The 19,432-nt window shown below is 39.0% G+C and overlaps 1 protein-coding gene across 1 annotated transcript; it reads right to left on the bottom strand.

Moving 5' to 3' along the window:
• Positions 1-1,737: 1,737 nt before the first annotated feature.
• LOC104587337 (ras-related protein RABE1c-like) lies at positions 1,738-18,354 on the bottom strand. Its single transcript, XM_010244898.3, has 8 exons — positions 18,143-18,354; positions 15,987-16,059; positions 15,761-15,861; positions 2,766-2,831; positions 2,535-2,632; positions 2,394-2,456; positions 2,227-2,319; positions 1,738-2,142 (listed from the first exon to the last, which is right to left on the bottom strand). Exons 1-8 carry the CDS (start codon positions 18,213-18,215, stop codon positions 2,056-2,058), a joined length of 654 nt encoding a protein of 217 aa, XP_010243200.1. The 5' UTR covers positions 18,216-18,354; the 3' UTR covers positions 1,738-2,055.
• Positions 18,355-19,432: the final 1,078 nt, after the last annotated feature.

Genomic DNA, 19,432 nt, shown 5'->3' with positions numbered 1-19,432 from the left:
TTCCCCATGATATATAATACTAGATCCATTTAAATTTTGGTTTGTTTAGGACGGTCTGTGCCTGGCCGGCACGACATGGCTCGTGGGTGGCTCACACAAAGTGCGGGCCGTGCCATCCTCCCCTAGGATAACTTGGGGGGGTCGACCCAGCACGGCCCACGGCCCAAGCTCATGCTGTGCCGCGAGCCAGGCTGACCCGTGGGCTGAGCCTTGGGCCAAATTGGGTCGTGCATCGGGCCATAGCTATTTATTTAAAAAATTTGACAACAAAACTTAAAATTTTAATTTTATATGAATTTTGATGTATACAATTGCTAATATATATATATAATATATGGGCCATGTCACAGGCCCTGCTGGGCCATACCGGCACGCAGGCTGCGAGTGACATGGTCCGCTCAGTCGTGCCTTTCCAGCCCGGCCAGTGGACCTAAAACCCCAAGCCCAACACAGCCCGCATAGTCGTGCCAGGCTTGGCATGGCCTGTGGACCATCGTGTCGGGCCGTGCCAGGCCTGGCATGGCTTGTGGACCATCGTGTCGGGCCATGCCAAGCCTGGCATGGCTTGTGGACCATCGTGTCGGGCCGTGCCAGGCCATGGGCGACAAGGCCCAATTTACACCTCTAAGGGCGGAGGATAATGTTCAACCAAATACAACCCCAAAATCCCTAGATAAAAGACGAAGTGACCACCGCTAGTCATAACTTATAACTAATGATGCAAGTTGAAGCATAGTTTTCCTTCTTTTTTATTTTGTTTGTGTAATCATCTATGATATATATTGAATACCAAAAAAACGATGATATACATAGTTATATTTAGGGTCCATTTGGTTCATAATCAGAATTGGAATTGGAATCGGAATCGAAGTGATCCATTCCCATAGTCTGTTTGGTTCAGATAGGAATAGAAATGAGAATTAAAATCAGTAGGAATGAGATTTCATTCTCAAGGGAGGGGCAGGGAATGGCTATTCCCTCAAATGGTTGAATGCCATTCCAACAGAAATGAGAACGGAATTCCAATTCCACCCAACCAAACAGTTGAACTATTCCGATTCCAATTTCAGACCCCTATTTCTGTAAACCAAACGAACCCTTATATGTTTGGTGGTCTGTTAGGGTCCAGTTTTTCGGTAAACTACAACCGACCCAATATAAGAATTGTGTTGGGTTATCGGATTGCGCTAGGATTGGCGTCAACCTGACCATGTGCATCTGATAGATTCGTAGGTCGTTTACAGTCCAAACGACTGCACTTGCAGACCCGTACCCAATGAATCCGGCCGATTTGATAATCAATTCGTTGGCTACCAAATTATAGTCTTACAGATTTGCAATAATTTCCAGCGGAACAATCGATTTTCATGCATAATAAAAAGGTTTTATAGGGTAATAAAAAGGAACTTGGATTCTTCGTAAAATCAAAGCTCAACCTCAAATACCAAGTTACCAACTACTCTGTCCAAATAAGATGAAAACAAAAAAGTCAAAAGACCTGAATATAACATTTATGACATGCAAAGGCTTCCTTTGACAAATAAAAAGGAGTTCCACTTTCAAAGCTAAACATAAATACACCAGGAAGTAATATCCACCGGAACATAATATATCTGGAGACGCCAAGTTCCATGTGCTCAACAAAGGAAATATACCAAAGGCAAGCAGTAGAATCTATTCATCGTTGTCTCAGAGAAAGATTGAGATTGCTTTGGAGATGGGTAGAAACAATAAGTATTCGATGATTTTGTTTGACCCATTGCTAATATTACTGAGCATTCATGAAGAAATATAGCACAAGAAATCACCCAGAAAAGATTGTTATAACTTCAGGACTTCCATCCTGAAGCATAGAAAAGCATTTAAAGGAACCCCTCTCTACAGATCGAGGGAGAAATTACAACGCCCAGAAGTTTAACAAACATGAAGGGCAGAAGCTGTAATTTAAAATGCCTTGGCAAACACAAATGGCTTCCCAGGGGGCCAGGGGTATACGACTTATATAACATGCACACGAGAAATAATCAAGAGCTAATGTTAATTGTTTGTATCACTTCAGGAACCGCAGCAAGCCGATTTCTCTGTAGTGGTAGAACCTGGAGTCTTGGCTGGATCTGGTTTACTGATCTTAATGGTCGAAGGCTGCACAAGACAAAAGAACTCAAGTTGAAGCCATCATTTTCCATATAGATCCCATTCAAGTTAACTTCAAGAAAACAAACGTACCTCTACTTTGGAGTCGCTCTCTGCAAGCCTTTGCTTTATGTCTCTAGCAATAGAAAAGAAAACCTGCTCCACATTTAAGTTTGTTTTTGCACTCTGCACAGGACGTTGACAGAAGATCAATGTGCTGAGAGAATGTTGTCATGGGGCTACATGTCACATTTACTTACCGTCTCAAAGAACTTGATACCATATTCATCAGCTAGTGCCTGGCCCCGCGATGTTGGCACAGCCTACCAGACAAGTTAATTTAAGTATTGGGCACATATGGAAAATGAAGTACATTGGACCATAAGTGAGACTATTATTACCCTCTTACTCTCATCCATGTCAGCTTTGTTTCCAACCAATATCTTGTTAACATTATCCGATGCATGCTGTTCAATATTACGGATCCAGTTTCTGATGTCTAAACAAGTCTCTTGTCAGGGATCACAAATACAAAAAGATAATTGTGTCTGTACTTGGTGGGAATCCTGCCCAAGCAACTCCTGAAAGAGACAAGCTCAAGAAGAAAAAAGAGGAAGATATGAAGTGGATACTGTTGAAGGAAGACTCATCTGTAACATCATAGACCAGCAATATGCCCATGGCTCCCCTGTAATAAGCTGCAAATGGAGTAATTAACTCGATTCAGAAAATGTCAAGTGGAAGAAATTAATACTGTAATTCAGACATAATTTTCTTTTGAAATGTAAAAAGGAAAATTTTATTAAAAGAAAACACTGAGTACAACCAGATGGCAGGTGTTAAGGTAACACCCCACAAGCACAACTAAAACAAACCTAACCAACCAAACTTTTAACATCTTACAATGCGAGATTCAAATAAAAAGAAACCATTCTTACAAATACCTAACAACAACCTCCAAAAGCGACTCCAAATGAAATGCATGTCAGTCCACCTGACCAAACTCTTCCTCCTTTCTCATTCCAAATTACTCCCCCCAACTTTTCAGATGGTTTCTTAAGATTTCTTCCTTCCTTTTTCTCTCAAATTCTTCAAAAGCTTTTCTAGCAAAACCCTCACCTCCCAAGAAAAGTAAGTCCAAAGACTTACCAATCTCCACCTCTCTATCAACTAATTTCCTCAAATCCAAGCTTCTCTTCTTCATCTCCTTCCCCTCCAGCAGCACCTGAGCGGTGGCTTCTTTAACTTCACTTCCGCCTTTCCTAACCTTCCCGTCTGAAATGCCATTATCTTTTGACGACTCCTGTTGAAGAACCACCAAAAAATTCTTCCCAACCCCATCTTGCGAAACTTGATTCTCTGTAATAGGGTCTTCATGGTTAAGAGATCTGGATTTACTCCTCTTCTACAAATCCTTCTATATTTGTTGGTTGGACCTGCCCCAACCAGACCTTCTTTCGGCCTCAAAAAGACCTTCATAACATGAATGATGTTGAATTTTTTTGAGACTAGTTTTCTTTGGAACCTCCGAAGTAGCACCACTCTCGGCCAAAACAATCTCCTTCCCCCTACGACCCAAATCAACTCCCAACTTTCCAACAACCACTTCAGAAAACAAATAGTCAACATCGCACCCTAAAAAGGCAGATTGATTCAATTTATAAAAATCAATTACCTTTTCACCCTCACTTCCTTTTATGTCACCTCCCTCTTCCTTGTCCTTGAAATCACTCTCCACCACATCCTCCACTGCCTCCACCCCAGTTCCACACACATCCCCAAACCCCAGCTCCACCCCCTGTACATCCAACATGCAAATCAACAACTTTAACCCTACTGTCCTGGCTCAGCTCGGTAACAAAAGTAGAATACAATCCTTGTGAACAAGTGGCCAACTCCAGAGAATGAGTGTCAGATCTGTACCCTACCAAATTACCTTCAAGATGCTGCTCAGATCCCGTCTCAGACTCACAATTCATAGGGCAACGAACACATATGTGATCACAAGAAACCACAAACTCCAACAAGCCAGCAATCAATCCATCCTTTAAAAGACCAGAACTTTCAACACTGGAAACAACCCAAAAGCAGATTTCTTTTCTTCCCCTTACAAACTTTACTCATACCTCTTCCTTAATTCCTTTACAAGGGCCCCACACTCCTTCAAGGCTCTTAAAGACTTAACACCTAAACCCCAACCTTTACTGAAAGGAATTTCATCGCTTGGTAACCACCCAAAGAATTTATCACTTTCCGCTTTTTATGTTGTCCCCACTTAGCCTCCTATCTCCTCTAAAATCCCACCTCAACTGCTCAATTCCCTCTCTCAAAGAATCCCCACTTTGCCACCCGACCTTTCCTATTCATCATCTCCGACCTTCGAACAACTCTCCACCTCCTCAACTCTTTGTCTCCCCTTATCTTCCACCTCCAGCCTTCTGTTCTCATGCCCTTTCAGTTACCCTCCATCCTCTACTTAGTTGTTAAACTCCTGAGCTCGACCAAGCACCTCCATTGACATCTCATCAAACCAACATAGTGAGATACACCCCTCAACCAATCATACCATTCCCCTACAAAATCTAAAGCTAGACTCAACAGAACTAGGTGGATTTGCTCAACTTCAACCAAAATTCAGTTGCAAAACGAGTAAAAACTAGGGTTTAGAAGAAGAAGAAGAAGAAGAAAAAGAGATGTGTCGAGAGGTGTGTGTGATAGTTACTGTCACACCCTCAAAATATCTTTATATTTTGAAAGGAGAAAATTACAAGGAAGCCCCTACTTGGGTGCCCAAATACAAAAAGAGTACAAGGGAAGAGAAGAAGTCCAAAAACGCCCCTGTCTAAGTATTCTCAACACTCCCCCTCAAGCTGAGCATATATGTCAATTATGCCCAATTTGTCAAGGTTCTTGGCAAACTTTAGATGTTAAACACCTTTAGTGAGGTAATCAACTAGTTAGTCTTCTGACCATACAAAAGGAAGGCAAATCTATCCGCTAGCAACTTTTTCTCTAATAAAGTGTCTATCCACCTCAATATGCTTTATACGATCATGTTGGACAAGATTGTAGGCAATATTTGTGGCTATTTGATTATCACAATATAGTCTCGTTGGGACATCTGCTTGGATGCCCATCTCAATCAATAAAGTCTTCAACCAGAGTAGTTCAGACACTCCATGAGCCATTGCCCTATACTCTGCCTCAACACTAGAACGAGCAACAATAGATTGTTTCTTACTTCTCCATGAAACCACATTGCCTCTAACTAAGGCACAATAACCAGATGTAAATCTTCTATCATCAATAGACCCTACCCAATCAGCATCTGTGTAAGCATCAATCTTTAAATGGTCGTGATTGGAAATACAACATCCCTTTACCAGGGCATCCTTTCAGATAGGCTAAAATTCTGTTAACTGCCTACATATGAGATGTCATGGTTTCATGCATATATTGGCTAACCACTCCAACAGTATAGGATATGTCAGGTCTAGTCAAACAGAGATACAAAAGGCAGCCCACCAATCTCTAATGTATCCCCCTGTCTAGAAGAACTTCTTTAGTGGAACTCAACTTGTGGTTAGGATCAAATGATCAATTGGAGTTTCTATAGGCTTACACCCTAATTTCCCAACTTCATGAAGCAAATCAAATACATACTTCCTTTGTGATAGAAAAATTCCTTTCTTGGATCTTGCAACTTCAATGCCAAGAAAGCATCGGAGATCACCAAGGTCCTTAATCTCAAATTCAGAAGCAATGAAGGACTTTAACTGAGAGATACCTATGATATCATCACCTATCACAACAATGCCATCAACATATACTATCAACATTGGTACTCTACCATCAACTCTTTTAATGAATAAGGTGTGGTCAGCCTGAGGTTGAGCAAACCCAATCTTTAAGATAGCATTTCTAGACCTGTCAAACAGGCCCTCGGGGACTGTTTGAGCCCATACAAAGACTTATTCAGGCGGCAGACTTTCCCATCACTGTTAGGAAAGCTTACCCCAGGTAGTAAATCCATATACACTTTCTCTTGTAAGTCCCCATTAAGGAAGGCATTTTTTATATCCATTTGATATAAAAGTTAAGAGTAACGGATAGCAAGAGATATGATCACATGAATAGAATTCATTTTAACAACTGGAGCAAAGATTTCTAGATATTCAATGCCATAAGTTTAAGTGTATCCTTTGGCTACAAGTCGGGCTTTGTACCTCTCAATTGAACCATCTGCCTTGTGCTTATCAATGTAAACCCACTTACACCTAACAGGAATCTTATCTTTAGGGCAAGGAACAACCTCCGAAGTTTGGTTCTTTATTAGGACCTCCATTTCTTGGTTCATAGCTTCCTTTTAGTAAGGGAACTGCATTGCCTCTATAACACTGCGATGGATGGAAACAAAAGAGATGGCAGAAATATAGGCACAATAAGAAGGTGAGAAAGCATCATAAGACACATAGTTAGTAATATGATATTTGCTACATATCCTCTTCCCTTTTTGAAAATGGCAATAGAAAGATCAATGTCAGAATCAGTAATAGGATTGTCAGGAGGTTCAAGATTACCTGAGTCTGGGGAATCAAATTATGATGGGAATTCTGCTTCGAGAGACACCCTCTTACTACGCTTGATGAAAAACTACTACTAAGACCGAGGCCGATACATAGGAGGAGGAGGAGAATAAGGAATACCATCATTACAAGGAAGAGAGGGAGAAATAGAAGTAGAAACAAAAAGGCAGAAGAGAGTCTGATCTTCACTTGCATTCTCCCCCTAAAGAGGACAGGATGATTGGAAAAAAGAAGAGGGCTCCAAAAAGGTAGCATCCTTAGAGACATATCTCTTGCCAGATAGAGCATTAAAGCATCTATAGCCTTTCTGCAATGGAGAGTAACCAAGGAATACACATTTAATTGATTTAGGGTCAAACTTACGCCAAAAATGACTCATATCATGAACAAAACAAACACAACAAAAGATCTTGAGGGGTAGATTAAAAGGACGTTCATCAGAGAAGAGAATTTGATTAGGAGAATGAAGGTTAAGGACCCTTGACGGGAGTCGGTTAATGAGATACACAACTATCTAAACAGCATCACCCCAGAAACGAGTAGGAACATGAGTTTGAAATAGTAGACCACAAGCAACTTCAACCACATGTCTGTTCTTCCTTTCAGCCACCCCATTTTGTCGTGGAGTATGACTACATTAACTTTGATGAATAATACCCGATCTTCAAGAAATATATGCAACTGATGTTCAAAGTACTCCTTTGCATTGTCAGATCTTATTATCTTAACTCTTTTCTCAAACTATCTCTACCATATTCATAAAACTTTGAACAATCATAGGAACTTCATCTCGACTTTTCATCAAGTAAAGCCATGTATAACAACTGTAGTCATCAATGAAGAGGATGAAGTATTTATACCCACCCATGCAGGGGATAGCATATAGGCCCAAAACATCAGTATAAATCAAATGGAAAGCAACATTACTTCTTTTACTGCTCGTAAAATATGTAGTTTTACATTATTTGGATAGAAAACAAACTTCACATTCAAAATTCAACATTCAACTTTGGCACAAAGTCAAACAAGTTTGGAAACAAAAGTTTTACAAAATTGAAAGACATATGACCAAGATGACAATGCTATAATTTCAAAAGACTCATTTTTTCATTTGAACAAAACTCAATCTGGCTTGACAGTCCATGCTCTGAAGGTCCATCAAGGAGGTAGACTCTCAACTTCATGCCCACTTCCAATCATCTTCCTTGTGCTCAGGTCTAAAAAACACAATGGGTAGGAAAAAAAAGTCAATGGGCAATTATGGGATTTTGTGAGAGAACTAACAAACAACAAATTTTTATGTAGCCGGGGCACATGAAGAACAGATCCAAGAGAAAAGTTATGAGTGAGTTTGACTTCACCTTGACCCGAAATAGGGTTCTAATATCCACTAGCAACAATAATTTTGCCCTTCCTTGGGGTTCACTTATATGAGGTAAAATGTGAGGTATACCAGTAATATGGGCACTGGCCCCAAAGTCTACAATCCATGGGCTGAATGATGTGGAACAAGCAAGTGCAGTACTTGTCTTGACATATGAACAACATGGATTACTAGGTCCAAAACCATATGAGGAGGATGTACCACCATTTTCCAACTACAAAAATATATTCCTAAGTTTGTCCATTACATCAGATGAATCAAGCACATCAGAAGGTTAAGCATCATTACCAACTGTAGTCAAGTGAGCATTGCCCTTCTTCTCTAGTTTTAAATGAGGATTGAGCTTCCAAAACCTTTCCATAGTGTGTCTTGGCTTCTTACGATAATCACAAATAACATCCTCAGCCTTCTCAGTAATAGGTTGCTTTCTAGTATTTTGCTTAGGTAGAGATGACATAAAAGCAGAGTGATCAATCATAGAAGGTTGCGTCATGGCAGTCCTTCGACTTTCTTCCCCTTGTACAAGAGAGTAAGTGGAAGTAAGAGTGACAATGCCAGCACTAAGAATGTGTTGCCTAGTAAAATCAAACTATGGATTTAAGCTAGCCAAAAAAATCAAAGACTATTCTCCTCTATATACTTCCGATAATGCTCACCATCTTCAAGGTCCTTCCATACAAGAGCATTCAAGTGATCCATTTCTTCCCAAATAGATTGTAGAGAAGAGAAATACATAGCCACATATTTCTCCCCCTAACGCATACTACAAGCTTCCCTCTGAAACTGGTACACTCTAGCAGTATTGTTAACTTGGGAATAAGTGGCATAATGTAATTGTAAGCATTCATGGCATGGCAGACAACGGATGGGATGTTGGTCTTGATCCTAGGGCAACAAGGGCTTCTCCTTGGAAAGAAATTCACAGTTTGCTACCTTCTTTCCTTCCACTGATTAGGTATGATGCTTGTATGGGTAATAAAGTACATTTCTGGGACGATATCTAGCTTGGGGACATTCCTCTCAAAGACAGATTTTCACCTATTTATTCTTTGTCCCTCAACAAAGGGAGAGAGATTTCTTCAGTGCTTGTTAATGAAAACTCTTGGGATCTAGGATTAAGGAGAGGGTTAAGGGATTATGAAATGAGCTTGGTAGATGAACTGATCTCCCTTCTTAATATTGCATGCCTGGACCTATCTTGTCATGACAACAAGATCTGGTCAGAGTCCCCCTCCGGCTCCTATACCTGTGCCTCCTTTTTCTCCGCCCTCCTTCAATCCTCGCACCCAGGAAGCTCCTTTCCCACAAAGGAAGTCTAGTGTAGTCATGTACCCCCAAAAGTAAGAGCCTTTTGTTGGGAGGTGGTGCTTCAAAAAATTAATACTCTAGATAATTTACAAAAAAGAAGGCCAAATCATTGCCTCTCCCCTCATGTTTGTTGCCTTTGTTTGGAAAATGGTGAGACAGTAACACATCTTTTACTTTCTTGTCCCTTTGCTTCTTGTGTGTGAATTTGGTTTTCTTCCTTATTTGGTTGCAGATGGACTCCTCCCCCAGATGTGACAAGTCTCTTCAACCCAAGTTTCTTACTACTTTCAAAGAAAAGGGGAAGAGTGATGTGGAGGGCAACAAGAGCATCCATTCTTTGATCTTTATGGGAAGAAAGGAATAACAGAATATTCCAAGGGACACAAAGATCAACAGAACAAATCAATGACTGCGTAGCCATTAAAGTCATACATTTTTTTTATAGGAAACGGTAACTTTCATTAGATAAAACCATAAGAAACAGCTGTCACCTTCCAAAGTAAAAGGTGACCCCTGAATAACAAAAATCTTACAACACTGCACGAAACAAAAACTCCCGATTCATCCCCTGTTTTGCTAGGTAGTCAACTAAAGCATTTGCTGACCTCCTAGACCAATACACTTTTGCATCCAGCTCCCTTGTGAGGCTCAATAATTCCCTTACCTGTTGTCTAAGAAACCACATTCCCAAACTGTTTGATTGCAGCCATCCTACTACTAATTTTGAACCCCCCCCCCACTTCTAACTGTTGGAAACCCAATTGCTTGGCCCATCTGAGCCCCTGGAGGAGCGCCAAAACTTCAGCTCTAAGCGAGTCTCCCACACCTATTAGGCCATAATACAAAGCTAGGATTTTTCCTTCCGCATCTCTAAACACACCCCCTATTCCAGAAGGTCCAAGGTTCCCAATAGAGCTGCCATCAAAGTTCAATTTGACATGACATTGCAAAGGAGGGGACCAAACTGCTTGTATGGTAGGTGATGAAGTAAAAGATCTTGCTAAAATATTCCAACCTCTAATCAAATCATCTGTAGAGACATCCTTGAACAAGTCAAGAGTTTTCAGACAATGTACTGCCTTGATGGTGATCCCTTCAATAACTTCAGGAGCTGATTTTTTTTCCCTTGGAAAATCCTATTGTTTCTCTCTTCCCATACTACCCACAAGATAGCTGCCCTCGTTGTTCTCCACATCACCCTTCCTTTCTTCTTTGGTTGTCAAAAAAAGCTAGGGTCAAATAAATCCGCTACACTTGTGGGAGGATTCCACCTACAATCAAAGAGAGAGGAGAACCAATCCCAAATTAGAGCACTAAAAGGACAAGAAATTAATAAGTGATTCACCGTCTCACCATTCCTCAAACAAAGGCTACAGACATGAGGTGACAAGCACTAAATTGGTCTCTTTCTTTGAAGCACCTCCAAGGTATTGATTTTTTGGAGAATCAGTTCCCAACAAAGAGCCCTTACTTTTGGGGGGACTGGAGCGCTCCAAACTTCTTTAACAAGAAAAGAGGAAACCGGGTTAGAAGGACCAAAGCATTGAAAATTGAAGAGCAAGAAAAACCACCTGTAGAAGTTTCTGCCCAAACTCTACTATCCGGAGAGGAGTGGTCTAGAAAAACTTTACTTAGAAGAGAAAAAATATCAATTGCTGACTCCACTTCTAAGTCCCTCAAACATCTCCTTAGTCCCAAATCCCAAGAATCCCCAGAAGTACGAAAAGAAGAGATAAATTGAGATTTTTTCAAAGAAAGGGAATAAAGGTTGGGAATCTATCCTTAAGAGGAGATTCCCTAATCCACAAGTCCTCCCAAAAAAGAATTTTATTCCCACACAAGCATCATACCTGATGTAAGGATAGAAGAAAGGCAAGATACCAACAATATCTTTCCACGGGGAAAAACGCAAAGCCCTTGGGTCAAGTCCAGCGTTCCATCCATTTGCTGCCATTCCATGAATACTTCTTATCACCTTATGCCATAGACTCTCTTGCTCCTTAGGAAACCTCCATAACCATTTGCCTAACAAAGTTGCATTTCTTATTCTAATATTTCCAATCCCTAAACCCCCTTTGTCTTTCTTTCTAGACACCACTTCCCATTTTACCCTATGATCCTTTTTGGTATCTCCAAGCTCCCACAGAAAATCTCTCATTATTTTTTCAATCTGGTTTGCAATCTTAACAGGCAATTTTAAGGCAGACAAAAAGTACACTGGAAAATTTGCTAATGTAAATGTAGTTCCATTTCCAACCCACTAGTCTTTTTGAGAATCTTTCCAAGACTGGGTACCAAAAGCTAACAGACCTCAGATTTCCTCCCAAAGGTAAGCCTAAATACTTAAGGGGACATTCACTTACCTCACAACCTAGAGATCTAGCCAACGATGCCACCTGACCTTCTTGCCTATTAATTCTAGCTACACAGCTTTTATTCCAATTTACTCTCAAGTTGGAGACCTTTTCAAAATACTCTACCAAGACCTTTAAATTTTCCAACTCCTTCGGATCTCCTTCACAAAAGAGAATCAAGTCATCAACAAATTGAAGGTGGGTTACAACTATTTCCTCCCTCCCTACTCTTCACCCTCTAATCAAATTTCTAGCATTGGCTGAAAGTAAGTGTTTTATTTAAAGATTTTTCAGTGAATGATATACAAAGGGGCTGGTTAGCAGTGGCAAACTCTTCAACCAAACAACCTGTCTTTCAGCCTTCTTGGACACCAACAGCACAACAAAGAGTAAAATTAAATTTTGATGGAAGCTCCATGGGTAATCCAGGACCCTCGGGAGCTAGGGGAGTCTTTAGGGATGGGAAGGGCAGAATGGTGGCACTATACTTTGGTCCCATAGTTGTTGGAGACTCTATGAGAGATGAAATTTTGGCTCTCCTACAAGGCCTGAGATTCGCCAAACAATGGGAATTTCAGAACTTGGAGGTGGAAGGAGACTCTAAATTGTTAATAGGGTGGCTGCAAACAAAGAAGTTTAGACAGCAAATAAGGGAAATAATCTGCTTGGCAAGAGTAGTTGGAGTAACATTCAAATGGGTAAGGAGATCGGCAAACTCTGTGGCAGATAGCTTGGCAAAACAGGGGACTTTCAGGAAAAACTTCTTTTGGGTTGTACTGTAATTCTTGATGTTATTTTGGGGTCAACACTCTGTCTGAGTGGTCGACAATGTAAGATGTTTATTTAATATATACCGTTTCCAATCAACAAAAAAGTGGCAACAACCCTATCCCAAATATCCTTGGCCGTTGGAAGAAATATGTAGTTTCGGGCAATATGAGGTTGCACTGAGCAAATCAGCCATGACATAACAAGGGAGTTATCTTGTTCCCACTTTGCAAATTTTGGGTCTTCAAGATTTGGCTTCACCTCCTTTCCTATGGTGAATCCCAGTTTACCTCTCCCAGTAATGGTAAGTTTAGCAGATAGAGACCACTCTAAAAAATTGATTCCATCAAGTTTAACTGAAATTATCATCCCACAGGGAATATGCACTTCCAGGGAACACACTAGAAACCATCTAAACCTCCTTAGATGATTCCATATTTTATCAAGACACTTTCTCGCCAACCAAAAAGACCCCCAATACTTAACCAAAGTTACAGACCCAAGAACCAAGGTCACACATGGTTAAGAGATAGAAGAAGGCCAAAAAACTAGATTGGCAACAAAATAGAGCGAGAAGAAAATCTCCCAAAAATTATACAGGGCTCAAAAAATTACGAGACCACTTCCCGTCATTCCCAAAGTGTAAAATGACCTGAATGGTCTAGGTTTTACAATCATGGTTCAAAGTATCGATACGATACGCCTGATATGGGGTGTATCGTATCATATCTTTTGAAAAAGATACGGTTCGAAACGCTTGTTTCCAGGGTTTCGGACCCCCAATTTTTTTTAATAATAAAAAATATCTTATAAGCTTCCCAAAAAACTAAACTTTGAAAAAAAAATAAAAAAAAAAGTATGTATCGACCATTTCGAAGTACCGATACGATACGACCGAAACTCGTATCGTATCGATACTTTGAACCTTGTTTACAATAGAAGAAGCCATTAAACATGATGTACAAGGCTCGACATCAAATCTGAAAATTTTGCAATTTTCTCCTTGAAAAAACCACTAAAAATCATAGAAGATTTGAACAGGAGCAAGAGTTATACCAAAATTTCTCTAAAATCAAAGCGAATCAAACCATGTAAGATTCATTGATTGTCGCTGACACCTGTACGGACTACTGATGTCATCTGGTGGTAGTCTGTCGTCAACAGTTCACCTCGTGGGAGAGGATCAGCAGGAGAGGTACTCCCAAGTGCCTTTACCCGCTCTGATACCAAGTTGCAAAACAAGAGTAAAAAACTAGGTTTTAGAAGAGAAAGGAAGAGGAGAGAAGAAGAAGAAGAAGAAGAGATGTGTCGAGAGGTGAGTCATAGTTACTGTTCACACCCTCAAAATATCTTTATATTTTCTAAGGAGGAAATTACAAGAAAGCTCCTACTTGGGCACCCAAATACAAAAAAAAGTACAAGGGAAGAGAAAAGGTCCAAAAACACCCTTGTCTAAGCATTCTCAACAATTCTCACAACCAAATTCCTCAACCCATTTGTGTGAGCATCAACTATTCTAAAACAGACTTCCATTGAAATCTCATCTAACCGACATAGTGGGATACACCCCTAAACTACAAGTCTTAAATCGTACCATTCCCCTAAAAACTTTAAAGCCAGACTCAACGAAACCAGGTGGGTTTCCTCAACTTTAACCAAATTCTTCAACTTTTTTGTGTGAGCACCAACTTTTCTAAAACAGCCACAGGTGTTCCCCATAGCATGAAATGTTTGTAGATTCTAGGCATGGAGAGGAATCCCAAAGATGTTAATCCACACAAGGTTCTTAATCCCCATTTCTTGGACTGCCCCCACCAACGGATTCCATCTTCCTAGTCTGAGGTCTAGCGATCTAATTTGAATAGATTCTTGATCCAAGACTTTCTCCTTGCCACCCAAGATAAAAAGAAAAAAGCCTGTATTTTGTTTTCTTACTTGAACATTTGCTTTATGAATTTGGAGATTGAGGGTGACTTAAAACTAGTAATCTCTTGGACGAATGACAACAGCCCAGGTGTTTGGATATGCAGACATCTAATAAAAGAAATCAAGAGCATGGCGAAGAACTTACAAGCAAACTTCAAATGGGTAAAGAGAACAGCAAATGGAATGGCAGATAGCTTGACAAAACAATGGGTGTATAGGGATGTTTTCTTCTGGGCAGATTTGTAATAGGGGCTGTCAACTTGACTTTTCCACTCCAATCTAACCCATTTCAGAACCTCCTTGTCTGATTCAAGGTTAACAAAACAACCAACTAAGCATTTCTATAACCATCTCATGATTCTCACCCTTTCGAGAACAACTTCATTCGACTCGATGAAACTTTCCTTCATTCTTGAATATTGAACTGATCTTATTGGTGATATTCTGAACTCAACTAACCATATCACCCTTTCAATAAGCATCACATCTAAAGCTGTGGAGTTAGAATGGCACAATCTTCTATGAACTTCACAATGGGGCAATACTTTGCATCTAGCAAGGACAAAGATAAATGCTAGGGCATAGACCATGGAGAAAACAGAGGGGGAAAATGCAAATCTTGCAACAATAATACATGTGGGAACCACCCAGATGATCTTCTAATTCAAAATTCAACCTCAATGGATGATCTCACAAAAAAAAATGATGATAGATTGTATCATGGTAATCATCTTTCAAATAGATCTTTTACTAGGGAAATCCCCTAGAAGATACCCTAGAGTGCCATATTACAGAGCTTGCTAGTTCATCAGCACTCAAAGAAGGAAAAAACAAAGGAGAGTGAATAATAAACTAAGCACACCTTGGTGAAGGGACAAAGAAACAACTTTTCTATAGATCAAAGAAACCACTGCTTGTTATCACAGAAGTCAAAACATTAAACATGAGGTGCTTTTATCTCTTAAAATATGTACTCTGTCTCTTTGAGTAGTGATTAGAGGTCTGACCCCTGTATCAAAAATGGGGTGTTCCCAAATCACTCACCAAAAAGAAAAAGAAAAATACAAAGCCTAATGATTAAAAAAAAATGTGCTATCACACAATTACACTTTTAGCATGCATTTCTTAACATTTAGGATGGGTTGGGTCGCACCTTGTTATATCTACTTCTTAGTAGTGTATCATTTCCCCTCTGTACAGTGAAGTAAGACTAAAAGGAATGGGAGACTGCCATGAAATGTTGCTCATGGATTACTATTTTCTAGACTTCAAGAAGAATCCAGTTTAATCAAAATAACTACCTGTTGTGATTGTCCGGAAACGCTCTTGACCAGCTGTATCCCATATTTGTAGTTTGATGCGCTTCCCATCAAGTTCAATAGTCCTAATCTTAAAGTCAATCCTGGCAAACACATTATTCCAACTTGAGCAAGCTAGATGAGATTACAAAAATTGTAACAAACATTTCCCAAAGGCTGAGAAGCACAATAGTAAACATCCAGGCAAAGGCATTATTCAAGTACACACCCTATTGTGGTAATAAAGCTTGTAGTAAAAGAATCATCTGAGAAGCGCAATAGTAAACAACTCTTTCCAACCCCTGCAAATATGGATTAAAGTAGTTCAGACAGAAAATCCTCAAACAAAAGTAACCACAAATACATGCTTTCCAATGAACACAGTCACACACAACAAATTCCTGGTACGGTGGTACCAAAAGAAGAAAGATAGAAGATGGAGAACTCAAATGAAAAGCTAAAAATATTTAAACAACTAAAATGCAACATATGATGAAGAGTAGAGGGAATTATTTGTTTTGAAAGGTAAAAGAATCTCAAGTTAGTCCTAGTCAATGAATATATTTTTTAAAACAATGTAGGTAACCTCACTATTACACGGTTATTTGTTATAACCATATAATATTTCTTTCTACACGGTAGAAGGTGGCTTCTTTATTCTCTGTGTTTTCAGAAGGCTGCTGGTTATTTTTCACGCTTTTTCACTATTGCTTTCTTTTCTACTGGATTTGGGCAAATGTAATGAACTAGTTCATTGCTTTGAGCTGAGTACACAGAATGCCAAGGGTAAAGAGCTGTTGTATCCTAGAGGTTGACCACCAAAAACCTTTTGCACCAACGGACAAATTCCTAGAGGCAGAAAAATTAGTTTTAAGGACAACAGACGTTTGCTGCACCTCAACTATTACCAATAAGTTTTTTCTGTGTCTTTATTTTGGAGATTCAGTTTGATCATAACAGATTTGTTACTATTACAACTTCCATAGACTGTTATTGCCAGATTGCTGCCACCATCTATTTATACTTATTTTACCAACAATGTTGCCACCATCTATAACAGGTAATGGAACACCTGTTATAGATGGCAATGTTTTAAAACAAGAGGCATTCTGACTTTTGTTTATAGCCCTCAAACTCCAACAAAATGAACCATCTTCATGCAAAACAGGTTCTATGTCTAAGGAGAGACAACTTCCATATAATTCTCTATTATTCTATCACTTTCAAAGCATACTTTTATTCTATGGGAATTTAGGGTAAATTCAGCCATTCCAAGTAGCATTTCTGACATGATCCTAGGCATTATTTTAAATCACTATAGCCACCAACACGTATGTGAAAAATACCAGGTAGATTTTGAGATTTTGGCCACTTATTTCACCTGAAGATTTGGACATAATATTAAAATAAGAAAAATAAAAAAAAAGGTCATTACCCAATGTTGGTCCCAGCTACCTGGGATCTTGGGAGGGGTAGCCTGGGTACAGGCTTAGCCTTTGGCAATTGTTGCACAAAGTGGCAGCTCTCAAATTCCAACCTGCATTCTCAAACCTGTCAGCCTGAGATTTTACCATTGCAACAAACGATGGCCCCTTGCTTAATAAAAATCAACAATGCAAATATAAATATACTACAAGATACTATAATTTTAATAAAATAATTTCTGAAATTTAAAACCTTGATCCTAGCTTGGCCTTAGCATTTAAAGTTCAAGAATCAAGACATGGAGATGCATTCTTTGGGGACTTTATTTTTTTGACAAAAAAATTATATATATATACCAAACTAATATATTTAATCTTCTTTTTTCATTAATTATTTTGATAAATTTGAGTGCATATGGTGACCAGCAATACTGAAACTTTCGTATATCAGTTTCTGCCCTCTTTCTTTTGCAGTCAATACCATTACTTATTACGTATCAAGATCAAAGAAAAATATCAGATAACTTAAGCAATTTCCTCTTTGAAGCTGAACTCTTATGTACGGTATCTAAGATATAATTAGGAAATTGCCTTCTAAGTTAACGTCCACATTATCATATTTGAGTTTGAACAATGCATGTACCATTTTTTGAACGAGATTCCAGGGAGCCTTTACAGAGAGCTCCCAAGCAAATTGATAGAACGAAATCTCACGTTTATAGGTTTTCCAGCAATGACGAATGCATCATCAAAACCCTAAAACAAGTTAACTATGCGAAACCAGAAGGCAGACAAAAAACAAAATATTCAATTTTGAAGCACGGTGTAGTCAAATCATGAAAGGGTCATCATTAAATTCGAATAACTATAGGCACAGAAAACCCTAGGTTTCCTCCGCACTCTCCAATAAGAGGTGGATGAAAGAAATGAAGAAGACTAGTGAGCGGAAGAAGAAACTAACCGCTGTCGCCAATGAGAAGAAGCTTTATGAGATAATCGTAATCGGCCCGAGCTCGCACCGGAGGGGCTGCCATCTTTCCCGGTTTCGGTTTTCCCGGACTTTTTTATTTTCAGATTTTTTGGGGGGGTTTCTTTAAATATTGTTCAGATCAGAAGCATAATAGGCCATAAAAATGGCGCCTCTCTAGGATCGAGGAGGCTGGCCAAAACAAAGTGTACTGAGCTTCACTTAATAATCAATAGGGCTGATCATGGGCCGGGTCTGATTTCGGGTTAATGTCTTTCATATATAAAATATTATATATGATATAACATGCATTTAAATTTTTATTTTATATATTATATAATATAAATATTATATATAATATAAATTATATCTATCATATTATAATATTTATATAAAATATATAATATAATGTAAAATAAAATATATACATCATATACAATGTGTAAGTTTAAATATACGTGGACTGAGTCATGCCTGAACACAAAATCTAGGCTTAACCCCAAATTTTCTGGGCCAAATTGAAATGATCACCCCAAATAATTAAGCAATAAAAGATATTCTCTCTCACAACTAAATCCAGCTTCCTGAACAAATAACTAGAGCTAACCTATCCTCCTCCAAGGCTCCAACTAAAGTGCGCACTTTTCCTTGTTAGCCTGTCTTATGTGTATAGTTAGACATAAAGCGGAATCGAAAAACTTACCACATGGCATCATCTTAAGTGATCAGACCCGCCAAAATAGCTTCAACGTAAGAAAGTGTTTAATCATTTGGCAAATTTTTTCGCATGGTCTTACGCTTTGGTATGCTCGGAAATTAGTCTTATTTTCGTTTGGTAACCAACACCTGAAAGCCCATAAGATGTGTTTGCGTAAAGACCAAAATGAATGAAAATGCCAATTTTAGGAAAATTTATCAATGTAACACTCAATCATGGGTTTAAAATTTTAGTGGATTGTAATAAGGGCAAATTTTTTAAACTACCTCTATTGTTTAGGAAATTATTTTCGCTTTATTATTATTTAAGAAATTAATTAATTATACCCTTGCTATTTCAGTATTGTTTTAAAATATCCTTATCGTTTGTCGCATAATTCATTTTCCGTTAAGTCTTTGTCATAAACTGTTTACACATGACTTTACATGTTTGATTTTAATTTTAAAATATACCCAAAATGCCTTTTTCGGCGAAGATCATGTCTTCTCTACTCAAACCACCATCTTTCTCATGAAGCTGCCGATAAGCATTTGCCTTGAAAGCTCCCACCGCTTGAACTGACCTAG

The sequence above is a fragment of the Nelumbo nucifera genome, chromosome 2, assembly GCF_055504915.1.
Source record: "Nelumbo nucifera cultivar China Antique chromosome 2, China Antique-T2T, whole genome shotgun sequence".
NCBI lineage: Eukaryota > Viridiplantae > Streptophyta > Magnoliopsida > Proteales > Nelumbonaceae > Nelumbo > Nelumbo nucifera.
Note: the sequence above shows the minus strand (reverse complement) of the source record. Positions and strands in the feature narration are given on the sequence as shown.

Excerpts from the sequence above, each read along its gene's own strand:
- LOC104587337 (XM_010244898.3), bottom strand. The coding sequence starts at position 18,215 with ATGGCAGCCCCTCCGGTGCGAGCTCGGGCCGATTACGATTATCTCATA. Across the intron at positions 16,060-18,142 it reads TCTTCTCATTGGCGACAGCG|GGGTTGGAAAGAGTTGTTTA; the intron begins GTTAGTTTCTTC and ends CCATATTTGCAG. Across the intron at positions 2,633-2,765 it reads AGATGAGTCTTCCTTCAACA|ACATCAGAAACTGGATCCGT; the intron begins GTATCCACTTCA and ends AGACTTGTTTAG.